Genomic DNA, 27,230 nt, shown 5'->3' with positions numbered 1-27,230 from the left:
AAAACACCAGATTAAACCAGGAGCTGTATTATTAACTCAGCAAAGCAGACATATACACAAAAAATAAAAACAAAACTGTAAAAGAGCAATCATGACAAAAGCTGCAAACACGCAGCTTAAAGTGTGTGATGAGAGGAGCTAAAGAAAACAGGAGCATGTCAGTTTCTCCAAACACCGTCCTCTGAAGGTTGACTGAGTCAAAGTTGTGAATCTTTTTAAAGATCTCCCATTACAGCGCTCGCTTCGTTGAGTATCCTACAAACACATTTCCGCCCTGAATGCTGCACATCTCTTTTCCAAATCCACCGGCATTAATCTGCTGCTGTAACAGCCTTCAATTTTCTGATTCCAGGCTTTCCGCGTGATTCTGCAGCCGGGCTGCAGGGATTCACTCAACCCTCCAGTAACCACAGGAGCATTAGTGAGATCCAGCGCTGATGTTTGCCGATAAAACCTGGCTCTCGGTCAGCCTTCAAGTTCAGCGCAGAGTTGTTGTGTGGGTGGAAAGTGAAGGCACTCAGCAGGCCTGGAGGAAACTAGTGTCTGAGCTGTCACTGAGCTGTGAGCTGGTTCCCTTCCTGATCAGAGCCCAGGACTCCTGCCTGCTGATGGATGAATCCATTTATCAGAACGTGTGAGGCTGAACAATTTAAGAAAAACATACATTCATATGCGAGAGGGAGACAAATGTTAATTGGAGAAGCGTGAAACTTATTTGCATTGCAGCCTTTGCTTCTGGGCTCTTTGTCAGCCTAAAATATCATTTACCATCCTCCAGCCGACTGCAGATCAGGGCTCCACTCTCCCTCCTGTATCTAAATATTAATAGTCTCCATTACACCAAAATTACTTTCATCTCCGACTCACATGGAGGGATTAGATTTTAATCAAGGCATTAAATATGACTTTCTATTCCTGCAGATGGGAGGGGCTGGCAGGCAGTCAATTAGCATGGAGCTGTGTTTGCGGTCTCTCAGTGAAGCCTGATGAAGTCTTTGTTAGCGCTCAGGCTGCACGACGACAAACAGAAAGACAGAGAGACGCAGAGGAAGGAGGCAGCATAGTGATGAGCTTCTGTCAAGGATCAATGGATCAGTTTACAAACGTTATTTTTATATTTAGAGTTATATTCACAGTTTGAGGATCAGGTTTAAACTTGGAGGTGTTTTTCTCTTTTTTCTAACCTCCACATTAGATTAAGGCCGACTGGCTGTTGGCCACGGTGCAGCTGACACGAAGCTGGGACAGAACTCCAGCACCAGTCATATGACTCAGAAACCAGGCCAGGATCAGGCTGGGTTCACACAGTGTGTACGCTGTCTGAGACGCTCTCTCCTAACTCCAGTTTCAGTCCAACTGTAAACAAAGACCGTCATGAAACTGGAGTCTTGGCTGGAGGTCCTTTCACCCTCGTGAACGTTCGCCATCGCTGCCAGGAGTGATGTCATCACCAGGCAGTGACTAACAGGTTCACAGATCAGATCTTTCAAACAGCCTGAGGCTCAGCGCGGCACCTGTCGCTTATAAAAGTAAATCACAGAGCTCTTTACATCACAGGTACATCATTTTTTAAAGATTTAATGTAAATAATAAAGTTATTTATTCAATATTCTGTTCCTGAATTATTTCAGCAGCATGACTTTATTTGGTATCTAGGCTACAAATAACATCACCTAGGCTAAAAGCCAAAACACAGGCTTCAACATGAGCCAAAGGCTTACACACGAGCTCATAGTTAAAACAAAAGCAAAAGGCTAAAAAATGAGCTAAAGGCCAGAACATAAGCTTCAAGCTAAAACGCAGGCTAAGACTGAAACACACACTAACAAAGGCTAAAACATGACCTAAAGGCTAAAACACAGGCTTAAAGCTAAAACACACTCTAATGGCTAAAAAAAAAAAAGGCTAAAAAATGAGCTAAAGGCCAGAACATAAGCTTAAGCTAAAACGCAGGCTAAGACTGAAACATAGGCCTAAACATGAGCTAATGGTTAAAACAAAAGCTTAAAGCTAGTGCTACATATTTAAACACACGCTAATGGCTAAAACATGAGCCAAAGGCTTGAACATAAGCTAAAAGCTTGAACACAACTAAAAGCTAAATACCACGCCAAAGGCTTAGGCATGAGTTAAAGGCTGAAACATGAACTAAATTTTAAAACAAAAGCAAACAGCTAAACCACAGGCAAAAGACTTAAACATGAGCTAAAGGCTAAAATACAAGCTTAAAGCTAAAACAGGGGATAAAGGATAAAATACAAGGTAAAGCTTGAAACACAAGCTAAAGGCTCCAACACATGCTAATAGCTAAAACATTGACCAATTGAATAAACATGCGGTAAAAGCTAAAGTACGGGCTAAAGGCTAGAATATTAGCCAAAGGCTAAAACAAAAACTAAAAGCTGAAACAGAGGCTGAGTCTATAACACAAACTAAAGGCTTAAATGTAAGCTTAAAGCTAAAACACACACTAAAGGCTTAAACATGAGCTAAAGGCTAAAACATAAGCTAAGCTCTAAAACAGGAGCTTACAGCTAAAAAACAGGCAAAAGACATGAACATAAGCTAAAGTAAAATACAAGCTTAAAGCTAAAATAGGGGATAAAGGCTTAAATACAAGGTAGAGCTTAAAACACAAGCTAAAGGCTCCAACACATGCTAATAGCTAAAACATGGACTAATGGAAAAAACATGAGATAAAAGCTAAAATACAGGCTTTATGCTAGAACATTAGCATAAGGCAAAAAAACAAACTGAAAGCCGAAACACAGGCTTATGTCTATAAAACAAGCTAAAGGCTTAAGCATGAGCTAAAGGCTAAAACATGAGACAAATTCTAAAACATGAGCTAAAGGCTAAAATACAAGCCTAAAGCTAAAACAAGGGATAAAGGCTTAAATACAAAGTAAAGCTTGAAACACAAGGTAAAGGCTCCAACACATGCTAATAGCTTAAACACGGACTAGTGAAATAAACACGAGATAAAAAGTAAAATACAGGCTTAAGGCTAAAACAAGAGCTGAAGGTTAAAATACAAGGTAAAGCTTAAAAAGGGGCTAAAGGCTACAATACAGAGTAAAGACTTAAACATGAGCTATAGGCTAAAATACAGGCTAAAAGTTTAAACGGGGCTAAAGGCTAGAACACAAGCTAAAAGCTAAAACGCAAGCAAATGCTAAAATACTAGCCAACGGCTTAAACATAAGTTAAAGGCTGAAATATTAGGCAACAGCTAATACAGGGGCTAAAGGCTTCACCAAGAGCTTCAGGCTAACTTCAGGCGCTAACTGTTATAAAACATTGATGATGTGGGGACGAATGGGAGCTAAAGGTGGATGCTGGGAGATGGAGGCGCTGAAATTTTTGGCACAGCAGCAGAAACCCTGATGGAGGATTGATGTCAGGAGGTGGAGAATGAAGCATCTCCAGCTTTTAGTTTCAGTTAGCTCAAGTTTATTTAAAATCTCTTTCTCTACTTGAAAAACTATTTTTTTTAAGCTTGATTTTCTGTAGGTGGTGAGAAAATCACAGAGTCTGAAGCTTAGTGGTCTGATGTGGTCAGATGTGGTCTGGTGTGGTCTGGTTGTGAACATGGACCCTTTGTCCCCCCCGTCTCCTCTGTCTCCTCTGTCTCCTCTGTCTCTGATGTAAAGTGTCTGTGTCATTTGCTGAATCCTCTGTGATCTGCGTGGACTCAGAGCTTATCCCAGGTGAGATCAATCAGCCTGATTGGTTTGGTGACTCGCAGCAGGTGTGCTGCCTCAGCCTCTTTTTCTGGGGTCTGATCCTCAGCAGGCGCCTGGAGTGTGTTGGCGGTGCGTGGTGCTCTGTGATTCGGCATGGCTCGGTTTATCCTTTTCATTTTAATGCTAATGACGCCCGCTGCGCTGGCTAGAAATTATTTTAGAAAGAAGTCGGGTTGTTACCGGCCGGTGCCCAGGAAGCTGGACTTTGGTGTGAAGTGAGTGGAAAGGGTTCAGGTTTTTCTTCTTTAATGACTTCGCTCTGAACAGCAGCGAAACGTTCTCACCAGATCTTTTTTTATCAGATAATTCAGCTCTGAAATGAGGTTTCTGGCCTCTGAAGAGATTTCACTACTTTAATTTTATCTCCAGCTTTGGTAATTGTACTTTTTTTTTCTGTTGCCTGTTTCGGCGTGGCTAAATCATTCTCATTTGACTGAGTCATATAAGGAAAAAGTTTCCAATCTTTCTGTTTATGGATATCTGGGGTCACGCTTTGCTTCCCTAAAATAAATCTCATCTATTTAAAACTCTGGCTTCTTGCAGATTTGGTCCAATTTGAACAATTAATCCCGCGGACAAAACAAGAAGGCGAGTTTAGAAATGAAGTCATGCATATCAAACGTCCGTGAAGTGCTTATTTTGGTCCGGGCCTGCCTGGGGCCTGGTTCGCTCATGGCGTTAACCGTCTTTGTCAGATGTCTGACTTCATTTAAAGGCCTCATTCAGGAGTTAACAGGAATGAGTCGTGACCACATTCCTCGGCCTCTCCTGGTCTGTGATCGTACCTGCTGTGATTTTGGCTTTTCCTGAGGTGTGTGTTAGAAACCCCCTGAGAGTCAGAGTCACCGTGAACCTGCTGCCCTCCGCGCTCTTTGTGTTTGTAAAATGACTGAGAACTAAAGTCTTTTGTCCGTCACAGGACCGCCGCTCGTCCTCATGAACTCCTGAACCTGGCTGCGCTGCCAAAGTCCTGGGACTGGAGGAATGTCAACGGCACAAACTTCGCCAGCACCACTCGCAACCAGCACATCCCTCAGTACTGCGGCTCCTGCTGGGCCCACGGCAGCACCAGTGCCATGGCAGGTCAGAGTTTTCACAGCTAATGGCATTTGAATGACATTAAAAACCCAAGCCCACACCAGAAAAAGTGGTTTGTGTGGGTAGTAGAAAGGACACGCAGCAAGCTCTCTGAAGATACTGTTATAAAACACAAAGACCGGTTTGGTTAAAGGTCTCCAGGTAAGAAAATCTGTTACTGGGACATTTGATTCATTCACTCACAGATGAATGATTGAGAAGAAAACCTTTTTACAAATTTATGTTGTGAACTCATTTTTTTGGGGGAAATCATATGGAGCTAAAAGTTTTGTAAATTTAAAAAAGAGAGAGAGAAAAAAGACAAAAGAAACTGAAAATTTAAATTTTGATCCTTAATTAAAAAAAAACAAACAAAACAAAACTTGAGTTGTAGTCCACATTTGAGCAGAAAAAAAAAAAACACCAGTGAACTGAAGACAAAAGTTACAACTGTACACTAAAGGGGCAACAACGCAACAGCCGCTAATAGCATTCAGCTAATTCATGCAAACCATTAACATTCTTGATGCATTGACAAATAAAAACGTCTTTTTGACTGTTTATTTTTTAAAGTTCACATTCCAGTCAAAAAGTGGGAAAGCATCTATCTATCTATCTATCTGTCTATCTATCTATCTATCTATCTATCTATCTATCGATCTATCTATCTATCTATCTATCTATCTATCTATCTATCTATCTATCTATTTATCTATCTATAATTATATATATAGATAGATAGCCGATTACAGTAAAAGTCTAAAATATTTCATGGAACTTATAGAGGGATAGTTGCCAAGGGTGGTCTTAAACAGCCATTGAAACCTCACTTTGACCCAAGAATCTATTTAAAAAAAAAAAATAAAGTGAAAGAAAATTTTAAACCCAAAAATATTTTAATTTGGAAAAGGAGAAAAAAAAAAGAATCTGAAAAAAATACTAATTCTTCAAATGTAAAAAAAATGTAATAAAAAGTGAATTCTGAAAATAAAAATAGATTCAAAAAAATGAGAGGCCAGAATCAAAACTATTTTTTGCTTGACAAATAATAGCTTATGCTTTTTTTTTTTCCTTTCATTTTTTTTTTAATTTTTTTTTTCAGGATTAAACTTTAAACTTTTTTTAATGATATTTTGTTGTTGTTATTCAGGATCTAACTTTAATTTTTTGGTTTATTTTATTTTTCTAATTTTTTTTATTCAGGGTCAAACTTCAAATTTTTGGTTTCTTTTTTATTTTATCTATTTTTTTTAATTGTTATTTAGGATCAAACTTTAATTTTTTTGTTTTCCTTTTTTATTTTTGGTTTTCAGGATCAAACTTCAAGTTTTGGGTTTTTTTGTAACTTAATTTTTATTTAACACATTCACATACACAAATATTAAGGAGATGCTAGGGTTTTTTTATGATTTTTTTTTTTTTTGGGGGGGGGGGGTTCAAATTGTAATTTTTTTTTTTTTTTTGTTTAGATCAAAATTTAATTTTTTGGTTTCTTTTTAATTTGTTTTGTTTTTCAGGATCAAACTTTAGAGTTTTGGTTTCCTTTATTTTTTTTTCCCCCAAATTTACAAAACATTTTGGCTTTAATTTTGCTCCATATAATCAAATATTTTAAGCAACAGTAAGTTTTCCAAAAAAACGGCATCATTGCCTGCAAAGTGAAACTGAGCATCTTCTCAAACTTGTGTTTTATTGTAGCAGAGAGTTTGGAGTTATTGGAATATTTGAAATGGAAACATGTGGCATTGATTCAACATGACTGGCACAACATGCTGCCTGAACACGGCTAAAGCTGGACGCCTCGCTCAGACCCTGGCCTGTTCCCGTTGAACACGTGTTTCTGGTGAACTCTTCCCATCATGTGTTGACTGAGTCCACTCATTCACACGCTAACAAGCTGGAGAGAAGTGGATTTATGTTTGAGAACAGCACACAAATTAAACCCTGGGATGAAACGACAGATGGGATCCTCCACTTTTCCAGAAAACATTTTCTGTGCAACTTTGTTTTCTCCTCCACTTAATGTAGATCGTATCAACATCAAGCGTAAAGGAGCGTGGCCGTCTGCGTACCTTTCTGTCCAACACGTGGTCGACTGCTCCGGCTCGGGCACCTGTGACGGAGGCGACCATGGAGGGGTGTGGGAGTACGCCCACAAACATGGCATCCCTGATGAGACCTGCAACAACTACCAGGCCATCGACCAAAGTAGGAACTCTGAACCATGTCTGATACTTCCAGTTTCATCCTGTGAGGATTTCAGATCAACAAGTTCTCATTTTTCCCAGAATGCCAGCCGTTCAACGCCTGCGGGACTTGCACAGGTTTTGGAGTTTGTAACATTGTGCAGAACTACACTCTGTGGAAAGTCGGGGATTTTGGAGCCATTAGTGGACGCGATGCTATGATGGCAGAAATCTTCACTGGTGGGCCGATAAGGTCCTTAATGTTCTTCGTTTTTGGTCATTGGATTAATCTTAACAACTTTGAAGTTGACTCTGGACACCTTTCTTTCCTCAGCTGTGGGATCATGGCCACTGATAAACTGGACGCGTACACCGGGGGTCTGTACTCGGAGTACGTGGAGTCTCCTGAGATCAACCACATCGTGACGGTCTCTGGGTGGGGAGCAGAAAACGGCACCGAGTACTGGATCGTGCGTAACTCCTGGGGAGAGCCGTGGGTGAGTGATGCTAACCCGGGTAATGGTCTTTCTGGCAGGCCCACCTCAAACTTTTTAAACTTGGTTTTAAAAATATATTCTTTTGCACTTTACGCTTGCTTTTTGTCTTTCTAAAATGAGCCACTTTAAACTGGTTGGTAAAAAAAGTTATGACTCATTCAGCCTCATGTTAAACCGGTAGGACTAGAGAATAATTTGGGAAAGACTGTAGATTTGTGTCTTTTATTTAACTGTGGTTATTGAGTCACAGCTCAAACATTCGCTTCTGTGATAAAATGACAAATGTTGCATTAAGTCACCTGGTGGCTAAAGTTGACATCGGCTAAGAATAAAAACCTACCAATCATTTGTTCAAAGGAAAAAAGCTGAAAGTAATGAAACAATCTGAGCCGTCTGCTTTGTAAACTCAGTCTATGGTTTTAAGTAGCGCTGCCAGGTGATTGAAAAAATTAATCACATGATTTGTAATTAATCTAATTAATCGCATTTTAATGTCATATCTGCTTGAGGTCCTAAAATAAAGATTTTGAATTCTAGGACATTAAAATTACATTAAAAGACATAAGGTGGGAATATATACAGCACATTTTTAGGTACACATGAAAAAAAGTGTTATGGTTTTATCTTTACAAAATCTACACAGTCCTGCACCTAAAATAAGCTGATTTGATTTTTAGGATGGTTTTTCCTTCTGTCACATTTTTACTCACTGTGGACTCAATTGTCACTGCAATATGGAGTTATACACTTCTATACGTTTAAGAGAACCAGGGCTAAAGGCTAAAAACTCTAAGGAACACTTTATTCAAGTCTTGGATCAAAGAAAAGTGAAGTATTCTCAGTTTAACATGCTCTGAACACACAAACTGTTGCTGATTGGTGCAGAGCAGCCCCAAGCTGAAACATGACACCAGGAAGATGGAAGGAAATTTTCTAAGAATTCTTTAGATTTACATACAGGACATATATCGATCATTCAGGGCTTGTTTAAAGCAGTAAAGACTTTAAAATTATCTGTTTTTTACAGAATTGAGCTAGAGCAAACGGTTGATTTTCTGCAGATTTTCAAAAAACGTGTGAATTAATGGGATGTGGACGGCAGTCTCACAAAAATCACTCTTTCCCTCGGTTTAAAGTATGTTGCTGACGTCACGTGTGATATAAGTGATGTAGTGATAAGTACATCCGCTGATTTCTGTCTCCTGTATTGTTTTTTTAGGGTGAGAGGGGCTGGCTCAGGATCGTGACGAGCGCCTACAAAGGAGGAAGTGGAAGCCACTACAATCTTGCTTTGGAGGAAGACTGTATGTACGGAGACGTGATCGTACCCTCAACTTACACATAACCACAAATCTGACCCTGAGCACGAACTGTTTCTGCTCTGAGCCGACATGAAGACAGATTTTCAAATGCAACCTTTAATATCAAGAGAAATAAACAGCATTGTCCAGATTTACAGCTTGTGTTTTATTTCTAAAGGGTGAACTTCTCCAACAGATTCTTTGTTTTTGCATCAAACGTTTGCTTTTTGAAGCACACGAGCCAAATCCTGTTGCGTTGTATCCAGTAAAAAGTCGTCTTTAAAGAAAATTTGTTCCAATCTGATCTCGACAGTGTGCGGAGACTCCAGGCCAGAAGGTGGCGCTGCAGTCACATTAAAACAGATCCTCCTCACAGCAGCTTAAATGACGTTTAAATGGCAAACTGCCGGGCATACACTGTGCGATTGTTGGCTCATTTTGAGCTGATTTGCCCTCAGCATAATGCTTCCACCTCCATATTTAACAGTAGGAACTGTGTTTTGGTTTGTAGGCTTCACCCTTTTTCCTCCAGAGGAAAGCCTCATCTCTGTGCCCAAAAAAATTGATTTTTGTTTCGTCTGACCACCGAACAGATGACCAGAAGCTTTTGTCTTCAAGTAAGTCTTTGCAGAGGTCAGACGAGCTTTCACATGCTTTGGTTGAAGCAGGGGAGTCTGGGTCGACATCCATAGAGGCTGTTTTGGTGCAGTACCCGCTGGAGTGTCTACCTTGATGGAGTCACTCCACTTGAACTCAGTTCCTTCAGGACAGCCTTGGTGGTAGTTCTTGGCTTGTTTTCAACATCTCGCTTGATCTTTCTGGCAAGCTGAGGTGACACTATAGACTTCCGACCACGTCCTTTGAGGTTTTTGACTGTGTGATATTTTTTGTACTTTTGGATGAAACTTTGAACCGTTGCTACTGGCACCTGAAATTATTTGGTAATTTTTATTTATTTTTTGTATCCTTTCCCTTCCTTTTTGACATTTACAATGCGTGTTCTAAAGTCCTAACTGAGCTCTTTGGTCTTCGCCATGGCAAGTCTTGTGCTGACTCGAAAATGACTGAAATGTCACAAGCAAGTCGTCTTTTATTGCCCGAAAAACTGGTTAGAAACCAAAATTCAAAATTCAGAAACATTGAAAACAATAAACACTTTAGATTCTTAGAGATGATGGTTTGTTTGAACATCCTGTGGCTATTGGTCGTAGTATCTCTGGGGTATGAGTAATTTTTGACATCATGACTTTTTGTCAAAGTTTTATTTAACACCTTTTACAGTGTTACCTCACGTTGCTAGGCGCTGCCCAAGTAGCTGCCTGTTGCAGCAGCTCTCTCGTCTTTGTCTGTTTCTTGTAATTTTCTTTCGTCTCTTTTTCGTCATCTTTGTATTTGGAGTGGGTCATCACTTTGTTTGGTTCATTTGTTGGTCATGGACACCAAACTTTTTGTGTCTTCAGTGATATTTTTACTACTTTTCTCCTGTGTTTGTCTGGAGATCCTACATGTAACCATGGCTGCATTGTTTACATGTGAAATTAGCTGTTAGCAACCTGTAGCATGTCAGTGCTAACTGGTGCTAGGCCAGATGTTTCCCACAAGGTGAGGAGAGGAGGTCAGGACTGGTTCTCAGGTGTGAGCTAAGAAGTGAGGACATGGACCTGTCCTTCCATCCATCGTTATTGGGAACGTAAGATCTATCTCCAATAAGATGGACGAGCTAGCTGTGCTAACCCAGCAACAGAGGGAATACCAGAAGGCAGAGTAGCATCATGCTATTCACAGACATGGCTAACAGAGCTAACAGCAGACACCAAGGCCACATGTGAAGAGCTTCACCTGCTGTGAGCAGACAGGATCCAGCAGACAGAGACTGAACAGACTGCTTTTTGACAGTCAGACCTTTTTGCACTTTCTATACTCTTTCTTACTTTTGTTTTCTTAAATTCTGCGGTGACTCCTGAATTTCCCCTCGGGGATAAATTAAGTATTTTCTATTCTATTCTATTCTATTCTAAAACAACTGGTCATGGTTCCAGACTTGACCGCATATACTATTTATGTCCAATCTGGGGTGAAATAAAAATTTGTAACTGAAAAAAATAAGGAATCCCTTAAATTTGCCAGGAGTATGAATAATTTTGGGCTTAAGTGTATATACTTTTAATTATTTTCCCACTGCCAGCAGCCTGGATTTCTCATTCATTATCTATCTATTGTTGCACTTCCTGTTCTGACCACAGATAAGCACTGTGTTACATTGGGAGTAGCGTGGCGCTAGTTAGGGCTGAACGATTTCAAGAAAAGATTGAATTGCGGTTTTTCTGGCAGATATTGTGATTTCAATTCGATTCACGATTTTCTTCAAATCAAGCTTTGGGATATTCACATGTAGGGCTGAATGATTTTAGGAAACGATCTAATTTTTCTGGCAGATATTGCAATTCACGATTTTTTAATCATCAATAGTGATGATAAATAATCTGTTTTCATCAACTTCTGCTCCTAAACAGAGGCTTTTTGTTGTTGACCTGCTTACCAGCACTTTTAACATATAGATTGTCTACAAATTTGTAAAACAGAATGTGTATAATACTTGACACAACAGATCCTGAGTCAGTCAGGAGCCCTGCAAAAAATTGCTGCTTTGGCGATCTCAAAATTGTGATTTCGATCTGAAAACGACAAATTGTTCAGCCCTAGCGCTAGTCCTGTTAGCTCAAATCTGGAAGTCCAGGACCAGAGAATGAGACGATGCAGGGTCAGGGCAAGAGAAAGTTTAAAAATATTTTTTACAGAAATGGATCCCACAGCAGTCAGAAAGTCGCTGTTTTCAAAGAGTATAAACTTTATAAGTTAATATAAATACAGAAGTCATTCATAGGGACAAAAAAAATAATGCAGGTTTCCCGTTTGATAAATATGTTCCTCATTTTAAAAGGATGGAAAAGGCACTAGTTAAGCTTCATAGGAGCATGCTGTGTCCATGAAAAGTGTTTCCATTTTTAAATTTACTTGAGTATTTATTTTGCACAATTCGTTTTTGGCCCTTCACTGAGAAAGATTTGGCCCCTTGCTCTAGAAGAAGGGCGTACCATCCCAGCTTAGCCTCAGACTGTTTGACTCACTGCTGTATGTATTAAGGTAATCAGAATATGAAGTTGATTGATTAACTTGGATTCCCTGAGGGATAACTCAAACGTCTCCTCCACTTACTCCACCAGCTCTGATTCAGAAATGAACATTTTCTTTGCAGCTATGCAGAAAATCAAGCTGCGTAATTTGCCTCCTGCAGATTTCTGCACCAAGGTCAGGTTGTTAGACGTCCCTGCATACACAAACGCTCTCCACTGATGGTATTTCCTGGATGATTGGCACACAACAACAACTCCTTATCGTTAACTTGGAGCTTCAGGGTCACAGGACTAAAAAGAGGCGCTCTGCCGCCGAAGCCTCGTGACATTTATTTGTTCTACATCTCTGGGCTTGATAAACAGACCTACCTCCTTTATTGACTGACATGCTTTATTAGTTTCAATTCTGTCATGCTTCTGGAGTAACATTCAGTTTAATCACCAGTTATCTGCAGCTGCACACACAGCAGCACAATGCCGTCCTTTGAGTTTATGTGCAATTACAAAGAGCCCATTTTCTTCCCGTTCCACTGGGGAACAAAAGAAAAACTGAGCACTTAGATATTTGGTTCAGGGGACGCAACAATAATAAAAATGCATAAACACAGGCTGCTATGCTTTGCTGCTGATATGGAAATGTTTCCCATTAGCTGCAGTTTCCATTCAGCATCTCTGGGGAGAACAAAGCATAATCAAACCTCGCGCGGCGCCGTTAACTTCAAGCCTCCAAAGCGCTGCGAACCTTAAGCCTATAAAGCTGTGGCGTGTCCGAGTGGAGGCCCACTGTGAAAACAAATATTGAACATAATTTGGTTGCTCAATATTACGTGATCGGGCTCCCCCCACCCCTCCACCCACCCTCGAGCAATCTTTCACGTGAAATCAAATTTGCGCTCTGATTAAATTTCCTGCATGTTTCCTCATTTGCATAATCACAAACAGAGCTCTAATGGCTGCGAATGAAAACACACGCTAATCTTTGGGTTTGGAGTCAGACACAAACGCACGCCAGCCATTTTCATACTTAGCAATTCAGCATTCATCTTCATTACTCTAATCGATATGACAAAATGGATTTTTCAGCAATTCCTGCAAAGCCATTATGCATTGTTTCAGAGATCGATACCAGGCTCTGCAAACACGCACGCTGAGGGGGTGGTGTTTATGAAAGCGGTATTAGAGAGAGGCCTTTTGGTGCTGCTGAGGCCTGGATTATCATCTTAAACAGTGTTGGAGGGGAAATCCTCTCCTAAAGTATCTTTGAGCAAGGCATCGTAATGATTTATCCAGGAAGCCGCCTGGAGGAGCTGTGTAGGAATATGCAGAACGCCTCGCTGTGTGCTGGAGTAATCCTTCCTTATGGTTTCTTCAAGGCCGCTGCTCAAACTTCGCTCATGAAATAAGCAACAGAGCGCGAGAGGGGCTCCAGGCAGCGAGAAAACCAACTTTTATTCCTCCACAAATTCTCTGGGAAGATAACGAGTGCTCCATCTGATGCTAAAGATTTTTACTGTGTTAAATAGTTGATTCTGATTGGTCCAAATCCCAGCTATGGAGATCAAACTGATCATAATTCATATCAGATTAATCATCTGCAAAGAGTCTGGGATATTTCACCACAGTCTGTGAAAACCGGCTAAAACCTGAGGCCATGTCCACACGTAGCTGGTATCTGTGAAACCAAAGATATTTTTACACATTTAGGCCTGTTGTCCACTCAAAACTGCTGTGGACACAAATATTTTCAAAAACAAATGAGGGGAGTGTATTAGTCTTTGGAAATACCCAGCTACCTGTAAACAGGGCCTCAGTTAGGGTTTTTATAAGTCACTTCCAAGTTAAAGTTCAATCGAAGTTAATAGTTAGCATGTGTCCTGTGTAGGAGGGTTTCGACCTTTGACCTTTGGACAGAGACTTTGAACATGGTGTGGTTGTTGGTCTGAGGCTACAATTCACACAGCAACACCAAAACTGGACAATAGAAGATTGGAGAAACGTTGCCTGGTCTGATGAGTCTGGATTTCTGCTCCACATTCAGATGGTAGGGTCAGGATTTTGGAGCATGGGTCCATCCTACCTCGGATCAACGCTTCAGCTGCTGCTGCTGCTGTAACGGTGTGGACCCTTTAGTCCCACTTGAGCCTGGTCTAAAGTCCACAGCCTGCCTGAGTCTTGTTGCTGACTCTGTCCATCCTTTTAGGATAACACTCCATGTCACAAAGCTCAGATCATCTCACTGCTTTCATCAAGTTCCCTGGACTCTTACGGACTCCACAGTCCCCAGATCTCAGTCCAATAGAGCACCTTTGGGATGTGGTGGAACGGGAGATTCTCATCATGGATGTTCAGACCACAAATCTGCAGCAACTGTGTGATGCTATCATGTCAATATGGAGCAAAACTCTTAAGGTTGGATCAGTGTCACAAGGAATTAAGGTGGTTCTGAAGGCAAAAGGGGGTCTGACCTGGAACTGGCATGGTGGAACAGCATTAAACAGTCATGTGTGCAATTATACTTCTTAGTGGAAAAAATAATAATAACAAAATAAATAACAAAATAAAAGATTAATAAATAAAACATCAAAATAAAATAAAAGTAAAGTACCACATGATTGGAATAAGATAAAAATAAAATAGAATAAAAATAAAAAAAGGAAATTAAATTTTAAATAAATTTAAATAAATTAATAAATAAAATATTAAATAAATAAATATAATATTAAACGGATAAAATAATAGTTAATAAATAAAATACTAAAAACATTAAATAAAAGTTAATAAATAAAATTCGAAATAAATAAAATAAAAATAAAATAGAATAAAACTAAAATTTAAATAAATAAAATAAAAATAAAATAAAAGTAAATAAAATTTAAATAAATAAATAAATAAAACACTAACTGAATAAAATAAAAGTAAAATAAAAATAAATAAATAAAATACTAAATAAATAAAATAAAAGTAAATAAAATTCTAAATAAATACAAATAAATAAAATAAAAGTAAATAAAATTCTAAATAAATACAAATAAATAAATTAATAAATAAATTACAAAATAAATTAAATATAAAAATAAAATAAATTAATCAAAAATAAAATTAATTAATAAATAATCAATTAAATTAGAATAATAATAAAACAAAACATACTATTTAAAAAAGTATACTACTTTTGCCTTTTTGATTTGGAAGCTCGAGATAAACTAAGCTTCAGTGGAATAACAGTGAAATGGATTATATGAAATAACAATCCCCTCCTGTGTTATGCACTAACATTCATCTATTGTGTCAAATAAAGCTGAGTTTTCTTTTTTAGCCACAAACAAAACAAATGCTGTTCCTGCTGAAACAAAAGTCCCAATCACAGCACAGGAAGTCTTATTTCATAATGCATGAAGCAGATCAGCTCCATAAATCACTCATTATCAGAGCGCTAACTTCAGCAGAAGGCACATCTGAGCTTATTTACGCTGCGTAATGACACAAACAGTGAAAACGCAGAGACGTAAGCTGTGTGTCGTAATGATTTGATCATTAAAAACAAAGTGTCTCTCTCAGCCAGACAGCCGTTCTCCTGATGATCAGTGTTTCTCCATCTGCTGTGAAAAAAAAAACACTTACACAACAATCACTTAGTCGGTGTGATTCCTAATCGATTTACAGCCGAGGCCACCCTGCTGATGCTGTGCATCATTCTGCTGCTAATCTCACTTCCTGTCCAACACGCTCATGTGACCTGAAGGCGGCGGCAGAATTAGCTTCAGATAATGGATGAGTATTAATCCCTCTAAGTCACAACAAAATTAAGGAATGATACAGCCATGAATATTTCAGCTACACTGCAGCAACACTGGATCTGCCTGCACCGGCTTGCAAAAAAGGAATTGGCGCTGGCATCCATTATTAATGCTTCATCATAAAATTCATATTTTACAGCAGAGACTCAGCAGTGGAAACCAATGAGCGGTCAATACAATCTCAAACTAAGTTGCTGAACACACAGAACAGAGAGAAATGGCCTCTAAAAACATCAGAGCGCACCGGAGCGTGCTTTTGTTCAGCTTTTATCACGCCGTCTCTGAAGGTAGCGCATTCTTATTAGATCCTTAAAAATAGATGTGAGCCTTCCCAGCCAGCGCGCTCTCGCAGCCTCCCCCTGGAAGTTTTAATTAGAGCAGCAGTCACTCGTGTTATCGTTGTTTCAAGAGGCCCGCTTCCACATTCCTGAGCTGCCCACTTCACCGGAGGATCAGCAGAGAGCCCGCTGTCAGGATGACTGGCTCATTTTCGCTCTGCGTCTTTCCCCGAGATCACTTCTGTTCTCAACACGCTGCAAATGTGCTGTGACGTAACACGCAGGTTTAATGTACGGACATAAATCCTGCTCTTATAGACTCGTCATGGGCTTCTTACAGCTGAAACAAGAGCAGTGGATCATACACGTCTCTCTGTGAGATGAACTGTCACTATCAACAGAACAAGAGACGTCAAATGAAGAGCTTTAAGGGCAGACGAACACTCACCAGCTGCGTACTCGAGGTCTACAGCCATGAAAAGATAGTGAGAGGTTATTCTCTGTTGTTTTTTATGAGACGAGGAATTGATTTCAAACTCCAAACCACAGTTTTGTTCCCTTTTTGCTGAAGGCAACATCTGGGACTGAACAGCCCAACAGATCAGACTTTTTTATGAAGCAAGAAAACAACAAAGATGGGAAAAAGCTCAGGATCAGAGCAGAATCTATTCAGTGTCCTGATGTGATTGGAAGTGTCGAAACTTAAGATGAAACTCTTATTTCTCAGGAACTCTTATCTGAGCTACTTTTGGCTCAATGTTGAAAAATCAGTGTCTCTAATCTCTCAGAGGTTATGACAAATAATCTGATTCTGCTTTCTTTTGATACTTATCAGTCCCTGAGATAATCCAAGAAAACTGAAGTCTGTTTCTGTTGCATGAAGTAAATTTCTTTGTCTGTATCTCTGATGGTCTCTTTATGCTTTGCTTTATGAGCATGCACCCCATGTAAAGAAAAGAAAGTCTTCCTGCACCCGGCTGTGGGTAGAGATAAATATAGCCGGCTACTAAACTACGGTACAAACTGACAACGTTTGCTTGTTGTCACATTTCAGACAGCAGCGCTATGTACCTGTCCTGATAAAAACCCTACCTCGTGGAGTTGTATCTGGTAAAAAGTTGACTTAAACAAAGAAAATTTGTTCCAAAATAAACACACGCCTGGATAAAGTCACGTCTTTAGGACAGTGTGCCTGAGACTCCAGGCCAGAAGGTGGCACTGCAGTCACATTAAAACAAATCCTCCTCATAGCATCTTAAAAAAAATCTTCACATGAGCCTGAGTTCCCAAGAGACCTAAAAATATCAGCATGTAAAACACTTCCCATGCTTAAATCTGTGTAAACTTGTGCCAAAGTCTGCTATCTAAGATAAAATATCTTTCCCTTTGATTGGAAATCAAATGTTGGGCTCTTGATTTTCCTCTCTTTCTGCTGGCTTTGTTTGGTCCTCTAGGACTTAATGCAACTTGTGATGCATTACAGATATCATCTCAATTTGTCAAGCGTTTATGATGAAAAACACCCAGTACAGAGTTCAGTACAGATTCTTAGGCTCATCACAACCAGTCTTCTTTTTATTTGTGTTCCAACGTGTGCATTTCATGCACCCTCTCACAAGATACAAAAAAAAAAATTCAAATTTTTGCAATTATTATTATTATTTTTTACTTCAAAATTCTTTGGAATTTTTTGCTAATTGTTGAAATCTTGAAATATTTTGATTATTTTTCACAACTTTTTTTTTTCTCAATATTTGCATTTTTTTTTCAAATTTAAACACTTTTGCATTTTTTTTCAATCTTTTGGAAATCTTTTGGAAATTTTTGTAATTTCTATTGTTTTATCTTGACATTGTTTTATTTTTGGAATATTTTTTCAACTTCTGCAATTTTTCATATTTAAAAATAATTTTTCAAGTTTTGCATTTTTTTTTGTAATGAAAAAAAAATAAAATTGAACTATGTATAGAATCTTTATACACTGTATTGTCTATTTTGAAAATTAAATAATAATAATAATAATAATAATAATAATAATAATAATAATAATAATAATAATAATAATCATAATAATAATAATAATAATGATAACAATAATAAAATTATTTTCTAAAATTTCAACATTGTTTAGAATCCTTGCTCATTGTTCAAATTTTCAAATAACATTGATTATTTTTTCCAACTTAATTTTTTTCAATATTTGCGTTTTTTTTAATTTTTTTTTTTATTTTTTATTTTTACATTTTTTTAATGTTTTTGAATTTTTTTTTGCAAATTTTGGAAATTTCTTTTGTTTTATCTTAGCATTTTTTATATTTTAAAGTATTATGTTGAGTTTTGCATTTTTTTATATTTTTGATAATTTATTAAAAATCATAAACAGAGACGTCACATAAATTTCTTTATTTTTTCATTTTCATAAATCGAAAAAAAATTTGGGGGGGGATTTGAACTATGAATAGAATCTTTATATACAGTATTGTCTTAATTGTGAAGAGAAAGTAAAACAAAAAAAGAATAATTATTATAATTATTAAAATTATTATAATTATCATAATTATTATTTCATATATTTTTTTATTTTTTTTTATCTTATTTTTTTAATTATATTTCTGGACACTCAAGGTCACTATATAGGTAAAATAGTAAATTAAAAATAAAAAATCAATAAAGAGACAATCACATTAGAAATGAATGAAACCACCAGACAAACAAAGGTGACATTAAATTAAAATGAATCAGAGATTGAAAAATGCAGTGGATTCTGAATGACTTTAATCCAGGTGAGGCAGAAATTTAGATCCACCAAAACACAAAGATGCTCACCTCCATTGTGTTACCTGGAGATTAAAGTCTCCATCCATTGTTTTTATTACCAAAGAAGTTCAAAAAACCCAGCACTTCCTGTGACGCCTTCCACAGATGTTAAACAAAGTCTTCATACTGTATTTAAGTAGACAGGTCTCATAAATCTGAATAATGTGTTTTCATGATGTAATTTGTGACTCCTGTACCTGCAGAGAGGCCTGCAGCTGAACCACCCGCACATGTCACTCTGCAGCTTTCTCCTGTGGATTCTCATTAATTGTGCACATGCACGCTGATATAATTTGGGCTTAATGTCCTGATTCCATTGGCTGGGTCTGTGCGGCGTGGCTGTGCGCTCCTCTCCTCCTCTCTCCCTGTGACCTTTTACTGCCTCGGTGGAATCTAAATATATGAGCGACATCTGGCCGCTGGAGCATCATGGGTGACTTTCATCTGCAGCCAGTGGCCGTCGTTACTGTAGGTTTTGTTTGGAGCTCTCATTCATTTTCAGAGGGGAGGATGGAGGCAGAGAGGGAGGGAGGTGTGACCTGGAGCTGCACTCTGCTGCCCCCTGTTGACTTTCTGTGCTACATGTTGTGTTTACATCCTGGCTGCATGGACTGCCATGTGCTTTGTGTAGGTTTTATGACACAGTGGTTGAGCTGAGCAGAGATCTCTTAAAATCTTTGTTTACTCTGATTATTCTCACAAAACTGAGGCGTAAACAGATTCCTCCCTCCAGTTTGTGTGCACAAATCAAACTTTTTAACACAGAGTGATGATAAAATGACATGTTTCATGTGTATCTCCACTCCTCACTGTATGTGGAAACGTGATATCCTTGTTTTAATCACTCCCAGCAGGCAGAGTGTGATGCCTGTAAGGAGAAAAGTACATTTTGTAACCCGAGCTCCTTGTTTTGCTCTGCTGTGTGTGCCTGCTGGAGCTGGGAGCCTCCTCAGAGAGAGGAAACAGCAACATGAGGGTTAACTTTCTCCAGTTTAGCCTCCATTCTGCACCAGCTCAGTGATAGTAAGAGCTGCTGTACGGAACAAAGGGCCTCTGCACCCTCCTGGCGCACAGGGGGTTAAAGTGTGTGAACGCCCGAGTTGTCTTGATGGTCGTGGCGCACAATGATTAACGATATTGATTCAGAAAAGCTGCAGAATTGTAATGTGTCACTGGCAAAGCGGGAACAAAGAGCGGGGCTTGTTCAGCTCTAATTGATCTGCGCTGAAATGACGAAACCAAGTCCAGCGCGGAGTGACTCCGCTGCGCACTAACCCGGATCATTAACTGTGAGGCAGGTCTTTATGAAAACGTCTAAATCCTTGAATGCCAGAGTGATGATTGATGCGAACAAAGCGCCAGCCCGCAGGAAAACAAGCCCGTCCAAATGTGGCTTTGAAGAGAAGGAGCCTCCTTTCAACCTGATCAGAAACTTGGTTTTGAAGGGAGAGCGCCCCGCCCTCCTCCTCCTTATAACCAGAAAGCCTGTTTGCTGGACGCTCAAACACAACAGGAACACTGGAGACCACGTCGCCGTGCATGTTCCGCTCCTGGAGACCGACTCTGGCTACAAAGACTTTACGGATTACTCTGCTGGTTTCACCTTTTGACCGCGAGCGAACGACCAGAGGCGGCCATGGATTTTCTCAATCACAACTATTTGAACGCGCGCAGCCCTTACGACTACACTTTCAATTTCTGGAACGACTATCTCGGGCTGACGACGTTGGTGACGAAGAATAACAAGCTCAGCATGCCCCAGAACCCGAACTCCATCACAGAGTCCCTAAAGGCGACCCTGGGCTTGGACGATTCTCCGGCGTGTCCGTGCGTAATCGCGGGCGGCGTTGTTGGAGAGAGCGGGCACATGGACTGCTGCTGCCCGTCCGGGAGCCCTCCTCCGGCCTCCATCCTGGACTTGAAGGAGCGTTTCTCGATACTCAGCCCCTTCCAGAGCCAGCTCGGGGTGCAGCCGGAGCGGGAGGTGGGCTTTGGAGGGAGCTTCGCGGGGTTCGACCTGTTCGGCATGGAGAGGAAGATGCGTAAACCCGCGGCGCGGAGCAAGCAGGAGCCCAAAATCTGCGTCTTCTGCAGAAATAACGGAGCGCCGGAGGAGGTGTACGGCTCCCACGTCCTGAAGACCCCGGATGGAAGGGTTGTGTGCCCGATTCTGAGGGCTTACACCTGCCCGCTCTGCAGTGCCAACGGGGACAATGCCCACACGATAAAATACTGTCCTCTGTCGAAAGACCAGCCATCCCAGCGACCGCTGAAGGGAGGCAGGGCTGTGGGTGGTAAGAGGATGAAAATCTTCTAAACAGACCTGACTTTAAAGTTAAACCAATTGCACTGAACAATTTCCAGATGACTGTTTTGATTTAGCCTTTATCCCAGTTACATAAACATATTGATTTTATCTTTTTCCTCTAAGATCTCTTATATTTTTATAGTTCTTTTATCCACATAGAATAATTTTATGCTTTATACATTGGAGTTATTTTTCTTGCTAGTTTGTAGTCATTTGAGCGTGTGCATATAAATATACATGTATCAATAATAATCACAAAGTGTGAATAAATCTAAAGAAAGTATTTTGGTCACGTAGGGAAACACACTGACATTGGCAAAGGGGATGAATGTCATATTTCTACCAAGTATTTTTGTATGGGGAGCCAAGCTCGCCACGATTTTTTTCTCGTCTTAGAAACCAAAGTTATGTTTGCCATTAAAGAAGCTCAAGAATGTGTCATTACTGAGTGCTTGTGTGCGTCTGCCTGAGGAGGAGGAGGAGGAGGAGAAGGAGGAGGAGGAGGAGGAGGAGGCTCTCTTTGATCCCATCTGCCCGCCTGAAAAACTCCACAGCATATTTTCCAACTTGCTCTAAAGTTGACATTCAATCTGCGAGGCAGGAAGAAAAAAAAGAAAAAGACAATGTGGCCTCTGTGTGGAGCTCAGATCCTCCAGGGGGGAGCGTTGTAATCAATTGTTGCCAAGCCAAACCTCTTTCCAATCTCATGTTGTCTGACTTTACAGCAGTTGGAGACAAAAGCCTTCATTTCTTTATGTTTACATTCCCAAATAAGGGCGACACACTGGATTTCTCCTCTCTGCCGGGCCTCCTTTCTCTCCTTTCTGCCCTGACAATGTATCCACCAGAGAGGCCGAAGGGGCAGCGTCCCCTTCCCCTCTCGCTCTGAGAGCAAATGAATGTTAGCAAACAACAACAACCTGTTAAACCCTGTCGTTTCTTTTTCCTGAAGAATCCAAAAAAAAAGATGCAAACGTGTGGTGAATGTAGGATGGAGAGCGTCACTTGCAGGACTGCACATTTCTGACAGTTTTGTTTACCAAAGGAAAACACTAGCGGTGAAGAGACGGAGGAAGGAAGGAGAGAGATTTGCTGTATTGTACATAAAGTGATGTTTATTCAGTATTTTAACATTACAAGTGACTTCAGAGGGCGCTACCTCAACAGGATTTTGTACTTAACATGTAAAATGTCAACAGCAGTTTATTGATATAGTGCTGCCATTTATAATAAGGGTTTTTGATAGTATTTTTGATCTTTGTATAACATAATTGTATTTTCATTTTGTTGCATTTTAACATGATGGAAGTGAATTTCCAAGAAGCTATAAGCATTGCTCACCACAAAGGTGATTGTGTGTAAATACGGATTATTCCCATACTTTGGAAACTTTAGTTGTTCAATGTTACATTCTTCTTGGGAGTGTGTGCCAGAGAGTGCATCTTTGAAAAAGGCTGATAATAAAAAAATGTGCCACTTTTAACAGAGGTTGTTTTTTGGATTAAATGAATAATAGAAAAAAAAGAAACACTGTTGAACTTTGTTATTTATATTTTACCACAATTTCCTGTATGCTGCTGTGCAGAATAACAACATATGAATCCACTAGAGAAATAAAAACTTATCAAATATTTGCATCTATGTGGTCGTGCTGTTTTCTTTGGTTTTACATCTGCATGATTTGGAAATTTAAACCCTCTAATATTTCTCTACTACACTGTAAAAAACTGAAATCTTATCAAGTTTTTTTTGTCTTATTTAAAGTAGAAAACAGACCATTTTCAAGCAAATTTTTCTTGAAATCAGACGTTTTTCTGGACTGCTCAGGTGAATGTGGCTCAGATTAAGTCCAATAAGACAAAATTCTACTAAAAAAGACAAAAACACTTGATAAGGTTTCATTTTTTTGCAGTGTAGCCATTTCTGCAAGTCAATCAGTACACTGCAAAAAGTGAAATCTTATCAAGTTTTTTTTGTCTTGAAACGAGTTAAAAAAAAAAATTAATAAAACAAAAGAAAAGCTTTTTGTATAAGGACATTATTCTAGTTTTGAGCAAATTTTCGAGCATTTTTTTCCATTTGTAGATTTTTTTTTTACTTGTTACAACAGTTTAGACCTCATTTTGCCCTAAATCACTTTGAAATAAGGTATTTTTTCTGGACTGGTCAAAATTAATAAGACTATATTTGTTTAAAATAAGACAAAAACAACTTAACAGGACTCTCATTTTTTGCAGTGTTGCCATTTCTGTAAACATGTTTATAGTTGGTTTTTCTGCAAGTCACTCAGTACACTGCAAAAAATGAAAGACTATCAAGAGTCTTTGTCTTGTTTTCAGTCAAAAATAGAGAAAAGTTACTTGTATAAGGATATTATTCTAGTTTCAGGCAATTTTTTTCTCAATTTTTTCTTGTTACATTGGCAGATTTTTTGCAATTTCACTTGTTAAAACCAATTCAGACCTCATATTTTGTCCTCAAATTACTTGAAATCAGACATTTTTCTGGCCTGATCGGGTAATTGTGGTTCAAATGAAGCCTAAAAAGACATTTTCTACTCAAAAAAAGACAAAAACACTTGATACATTTCATATTTTGCAGTGTAGCCGTTCCTGCAAGTCACTCAGTACACTGCAAAAAGTGAAACATTTTCAAGTGTTTTGGTCTTGAAACAAGTAAAAAAAAATCTTGTAATAAAACAAAAGAAAAGTTTTTTTTTGTATAAGGACATTATTCTAGTTTTGAGCAAATTTTTGAGCATTTTTTTCCCATTTGTAGATTTTTTTTTTTTACTTGTTACAACAGTTTAGACCTCATTTTGCCGATAATCGTCTTGAAATAAGATATTTTTCTGGACTAGTCAACATTAATAAGACAGTTTTCGCTTATTATAAAACAAAAAAACTTAATAGGACTTTAGTTTTTTGCAGTGCAGCCATTGCTGTAACAAGTTTTTAGTTGGCAATCCTGCAAGTCACTCAGTACACTGCAAAAAATGAAATCCTATCAAGACTCTTTGTCTTGTTTTCAGTCAAATATACAGAAAAGTTACTTATATTAGGACATTATTCTAGTTTCAAGCAATTTATTGTAACATATTTCTATTCTTCCATTGGCAGATTTTTTTTATTTCACTTGTTAAAACCAATTCAGACCTCATATTTTGTCCTCAAGTTACTTGAAATCAGACATTTTTCTGGCCTGATCGGGTAATTGTGGTTCAAATGAAGCCTCAAAAGACATTTTCTATTCAAAAAAAAAGACAAAAACACTTGATACATTTCATATTTTGCAGTGTAGCCGTTCCTGCAAGTCACTCAGTACACTGCAAAAAGTGAAACATTTTCAAGTGTTTTGGTCTTGAAACAAGTAAAAAAAAATCTTGTAATAAAACAAAAGAAAAGTTTTTTTTTGTATAAGGACATTATTCTAGTTTTGAGCAAATTTTTGAGCATTTTTTTCCCATTTGTAGATTTTTTTTTTTTACTTGTTACAACAGTTTAGACCTCATTTTGCCGATAATCGTCTTGAAATAAGATATTTTTCTGGACTAGTCAACATTAATAAGACAGTTTTTGCTAATTATAAGACAAAAAAACTTAATAGGACTTTAGTTTTTTGCAGTGCAGCCATTGCTGTAACAAGTTTTTAGTTGGCAATCCTGCAAGTCACTCAGTACACTGCAAAAAATGAAATACTATCAAGACTCTTTGTCTTGTTTTCAGTCAAATATAGAGAAAAGTTACTTATATTAGGACATTATTCTAGTTTCAAGCAATTTATTGTAACATATTTCTCTTGTTACATTGGCAGATTTTTTTCAATTTCACTTGTTAAAACCAATTCAGACCTCATATTTTGTCCTCAAGTTACTTGAAATCAGACATTTTTCTGGCCTGATCAGGTAATTGTGGTTCATATGAAGCCTAAAAAGACATTTTCTATTCAAAAAAAAAGACAAAAACACTTGATACATTTCATTTTTTTGCAGTGTAGCCGTTCCTGCAAGTCACTCAGTACACTGCAAAAAGTGAAACGTTTTCAAGTGTTTTTGTCGTGGAACAAGTAGAAAAAACTTCCAATGAAACAAGAGAAAAGTTTCTTGTATTCAGACATTATTCTAGTTTATGGCAATTTTTTCTTGGTTTAATGGCAGATTTTTTTTTCTTGTAATAAACAATCTAGACCTCATTTTTGTCTTCAATAACTTTTAACAAGTGTAATCAGACAACATTTGCTTAAAATAAGACAAAAAATACTTGATAGGACTTAATTTTTTTGCAGTGTAGCCATTTCTGTGAACATGTTTATAGTTGGGATTCCTGCAAGTCACTCAGTACACTGCAAAAAATGAAATACTATCAAGAGTCTTTGTTTTGTTTTCCAAAGAAAACAAAGAAAAGTGACTTGTATAAGGACATTATTTTTGTTACTTTTTTCATAAATTTCTTTTGTTCCATTGGCAGATTTTATTTGAACTTGTTGAAAACAATTCAGACCTCATTTTGTGTCTTCAAATTACTTGAAATAAAACATTTTTTCTGGACTGCTCAGGTGAATGTGGCTCATGTTCAGCCCCAAAAGACACTTTTCAACTAAAAATAAGACAAAAAAAACTTGATAACATTTCATTTTTTGCAGTGTAGCTGTTCCTGCAAGTCACTCAGCACACTGCAAAAAGTGAAATCTGATCAAGTGTTTTTTGTTGTGTGAAACAAGTAAAAGAAAAATCCTTTCATGAAACAAAAGAAAAGTTTCTCCATCCATCCATCTTCTTCCGCTTATCCGGGGTCGGGTCGCGGGGGCAGCAGCTTAAGCAGGGAAGCCCAGACTTCCCTCTCCTTAGCCACTTCGTCCAGCTCTTCCGGGGGGATCCCAAGACGTTCCCAGGCCAGCCGAGAGACGTAGTCTCCCCAGCGTGTCCTGGGTCTGCCCCGGGGTCTCCTCCCGGTGGGACGTGCCCTGAACACCTCACCAGGGAGGCGTCCGGGAGGCATCCGTACCAGATGCCCAAGCCACCTCATCTGGCTCCTCTCAACGCGGAGGAGCAGCGGCTCTACTCCAAGCTCCTCCCGAATAGCCGAGCTTCTCACCCTATCTCTAAGGGAGAGCCCGGCCACCCTACGAAGGAAGCTCATTTCGGCCGCTTGAACCCGCGATCTTGTTCTTTCGGTCACTACCCAAAGCTCATGACCATTGGTGAGGGTGGGAACGAAGATCGACCGGTAAACAGAGAGCTTTGCCTTCCGGCTCAGCTCCCTCTTCACCACGACAGACCTGTGCAGAGTCCGCATTACTGCAGACGCCGCACCGATCCACCTGCCGATCTCTCGCTCCATCCTTCCCTCACTCGCGAACAAGACCCCGAGATACTTAAACTCCTCCACTTGGGGCAGGATCTCGTCCCCGACCTGAAGAGGGCACTCCACCCTTTTCCGGCTGAGGACCATGGACTCGGATTTGGAGGTGCTGATTCTCATCCCAGCCGCTTCACACTGGGCTGCGAACCGATCCAGAGAGAGTTGGAGGTCACGGCTTGATGGAGCCAACAGGACCACATCATCTGCAAAAAGCAGTGATCCAATCCTGAGGTCACCAAACTGGACCCCCTCGACACCCTGGCTGCGCCTAGAAATTCTGTCCATAAAAGTTATGAACAGAATCGGTGACAAAGGGCAGCCCTGGCGGAGTCCAACTCTCACTGGAAACGAGTCCGACTTACTGCCAGCGATGCGGACCAAGCTCTGGCACCGGTCGTACAGGGAACGGACGGCTCGTAACAAGCAGCCCGACACCCCATACTCCCGGAGAACCCCCCACAGGACTCCCCGAGGGACACGGTCGAATGCCTTCTCCAAGTCCACAAAACACATGTGGACAGGTTGGGCAAACTCCCATGCACCCTCGAGGACCCTGCTGAGGGTATAGAGCTGGTCCACAGTTCCACGGCCAGGACGAAAACCACATTGCTCCTCCTGAATCCGAGGCTCAACTAACCTACGGACCCTCCTCTCCAGTACCCCCGAATAGACCTTACCAGGGAGGCTGAGGAGTGTGATCCCCCTGTAGTTGGAACACACCCTCCGGTC

The 27,230-nt window shown here is 39.4% G+C and overlaps 2 protein-coding genes across 2 annotated transcripts; both read left to right on the top strand.

The window, feature by feature from the left end:
• The first annotated feature begins 3,780 nt into the window (after positions 1-3,780).
• LOC141793457 (cathepsin Z-like) lies at positions 3,781-8,952 on the top strand. Its single transcript, XM_074674181.1, has 6 exons — positions 3,781-3,961; positions 4,666-4,829; positions 6,852-7,031; positions 7,112-7,262; positions 7,344-7,506; positions 8,726-8,952. Exons 1-6 carry the CDS (start codon positions 3,840-3,842, stop codon positions 8,849-8,851), a joined length of 906 nt encoding a protein of 301 aa, XP_074530282.1. The 5' UTR covers positions 3,781-3,839; the 3' UTR covers positions 8,852-8,952.
• Positions 8,953-19,908: 10,956 nt separating this feature from the next.
• On the top strand, positions 19,909-22,749 carry nanos1 (nanos homolog 1). The gene has a single exon (XM_074674831.1). It carries the CDS (start codon positions 20,470-20,472, stop codon positions 21,148-21,150), a length of 681 nt encoding a protein of 226 aa, XP_074530932.1. The 5' UTR covers positions 19,909-20,469; the 3' UTR covers positions 21,151-22,749.
• Positions 22,750-27,230: the final 4,481 nt, after the last annotated feature.

This window comes from Halichoeres trimaculatus, unplaced genomic scaffold (genome assembly GCF_033239565.1).
Source record: "Halichoeres trimaculatus isolate MK-OKI-2021-1 unplaced genomic scaffold, fHalTri1.1 fHalTri1_scaffold_7, whole genome shotgun sequence".
In the NCBI taxonomy this organism is placed as follows: Eukaryota; Metazoa; Chordata; class Actinopteri; order Labriformes; family Labridae; genus Halichoeres; species Halichoeres trimaculatus.
Note: the sequence above shows the minus strand (reverse complement) of the source record. Positions and strands in the feature narration are given on the sequence as shown.

Coding starts and splice junctions, on each gene's coding strand:
- LOC141793457 (XM_074674181.1), top strand. CDS start 3,840: ATGGCTCGGTTTATCCTTTTCATTTTAATGCTAATGACGCCCGCTGCG. Junction 3,962..4,665: donor AAGCTGGACTTTGGTGTGAA/GTGAGTGGAAAG, acceptor TGTCCGTCACAG/GACCGCCGCTCGTCCTCATG. Junction 7,032..7,111: donor CTACCAGGCCATCGACCAAA/GTAGGAACTCTG, acceptor CATTTTTCCCAG/AATGCCAGCCGTTCAACGCC.
- nanos1 (XM_074674831.1), top strand. CDS start 20,470: ATGGATTTTCTCAATCACAACTATTTGAACGCGCGCAGCCCTTACGAC.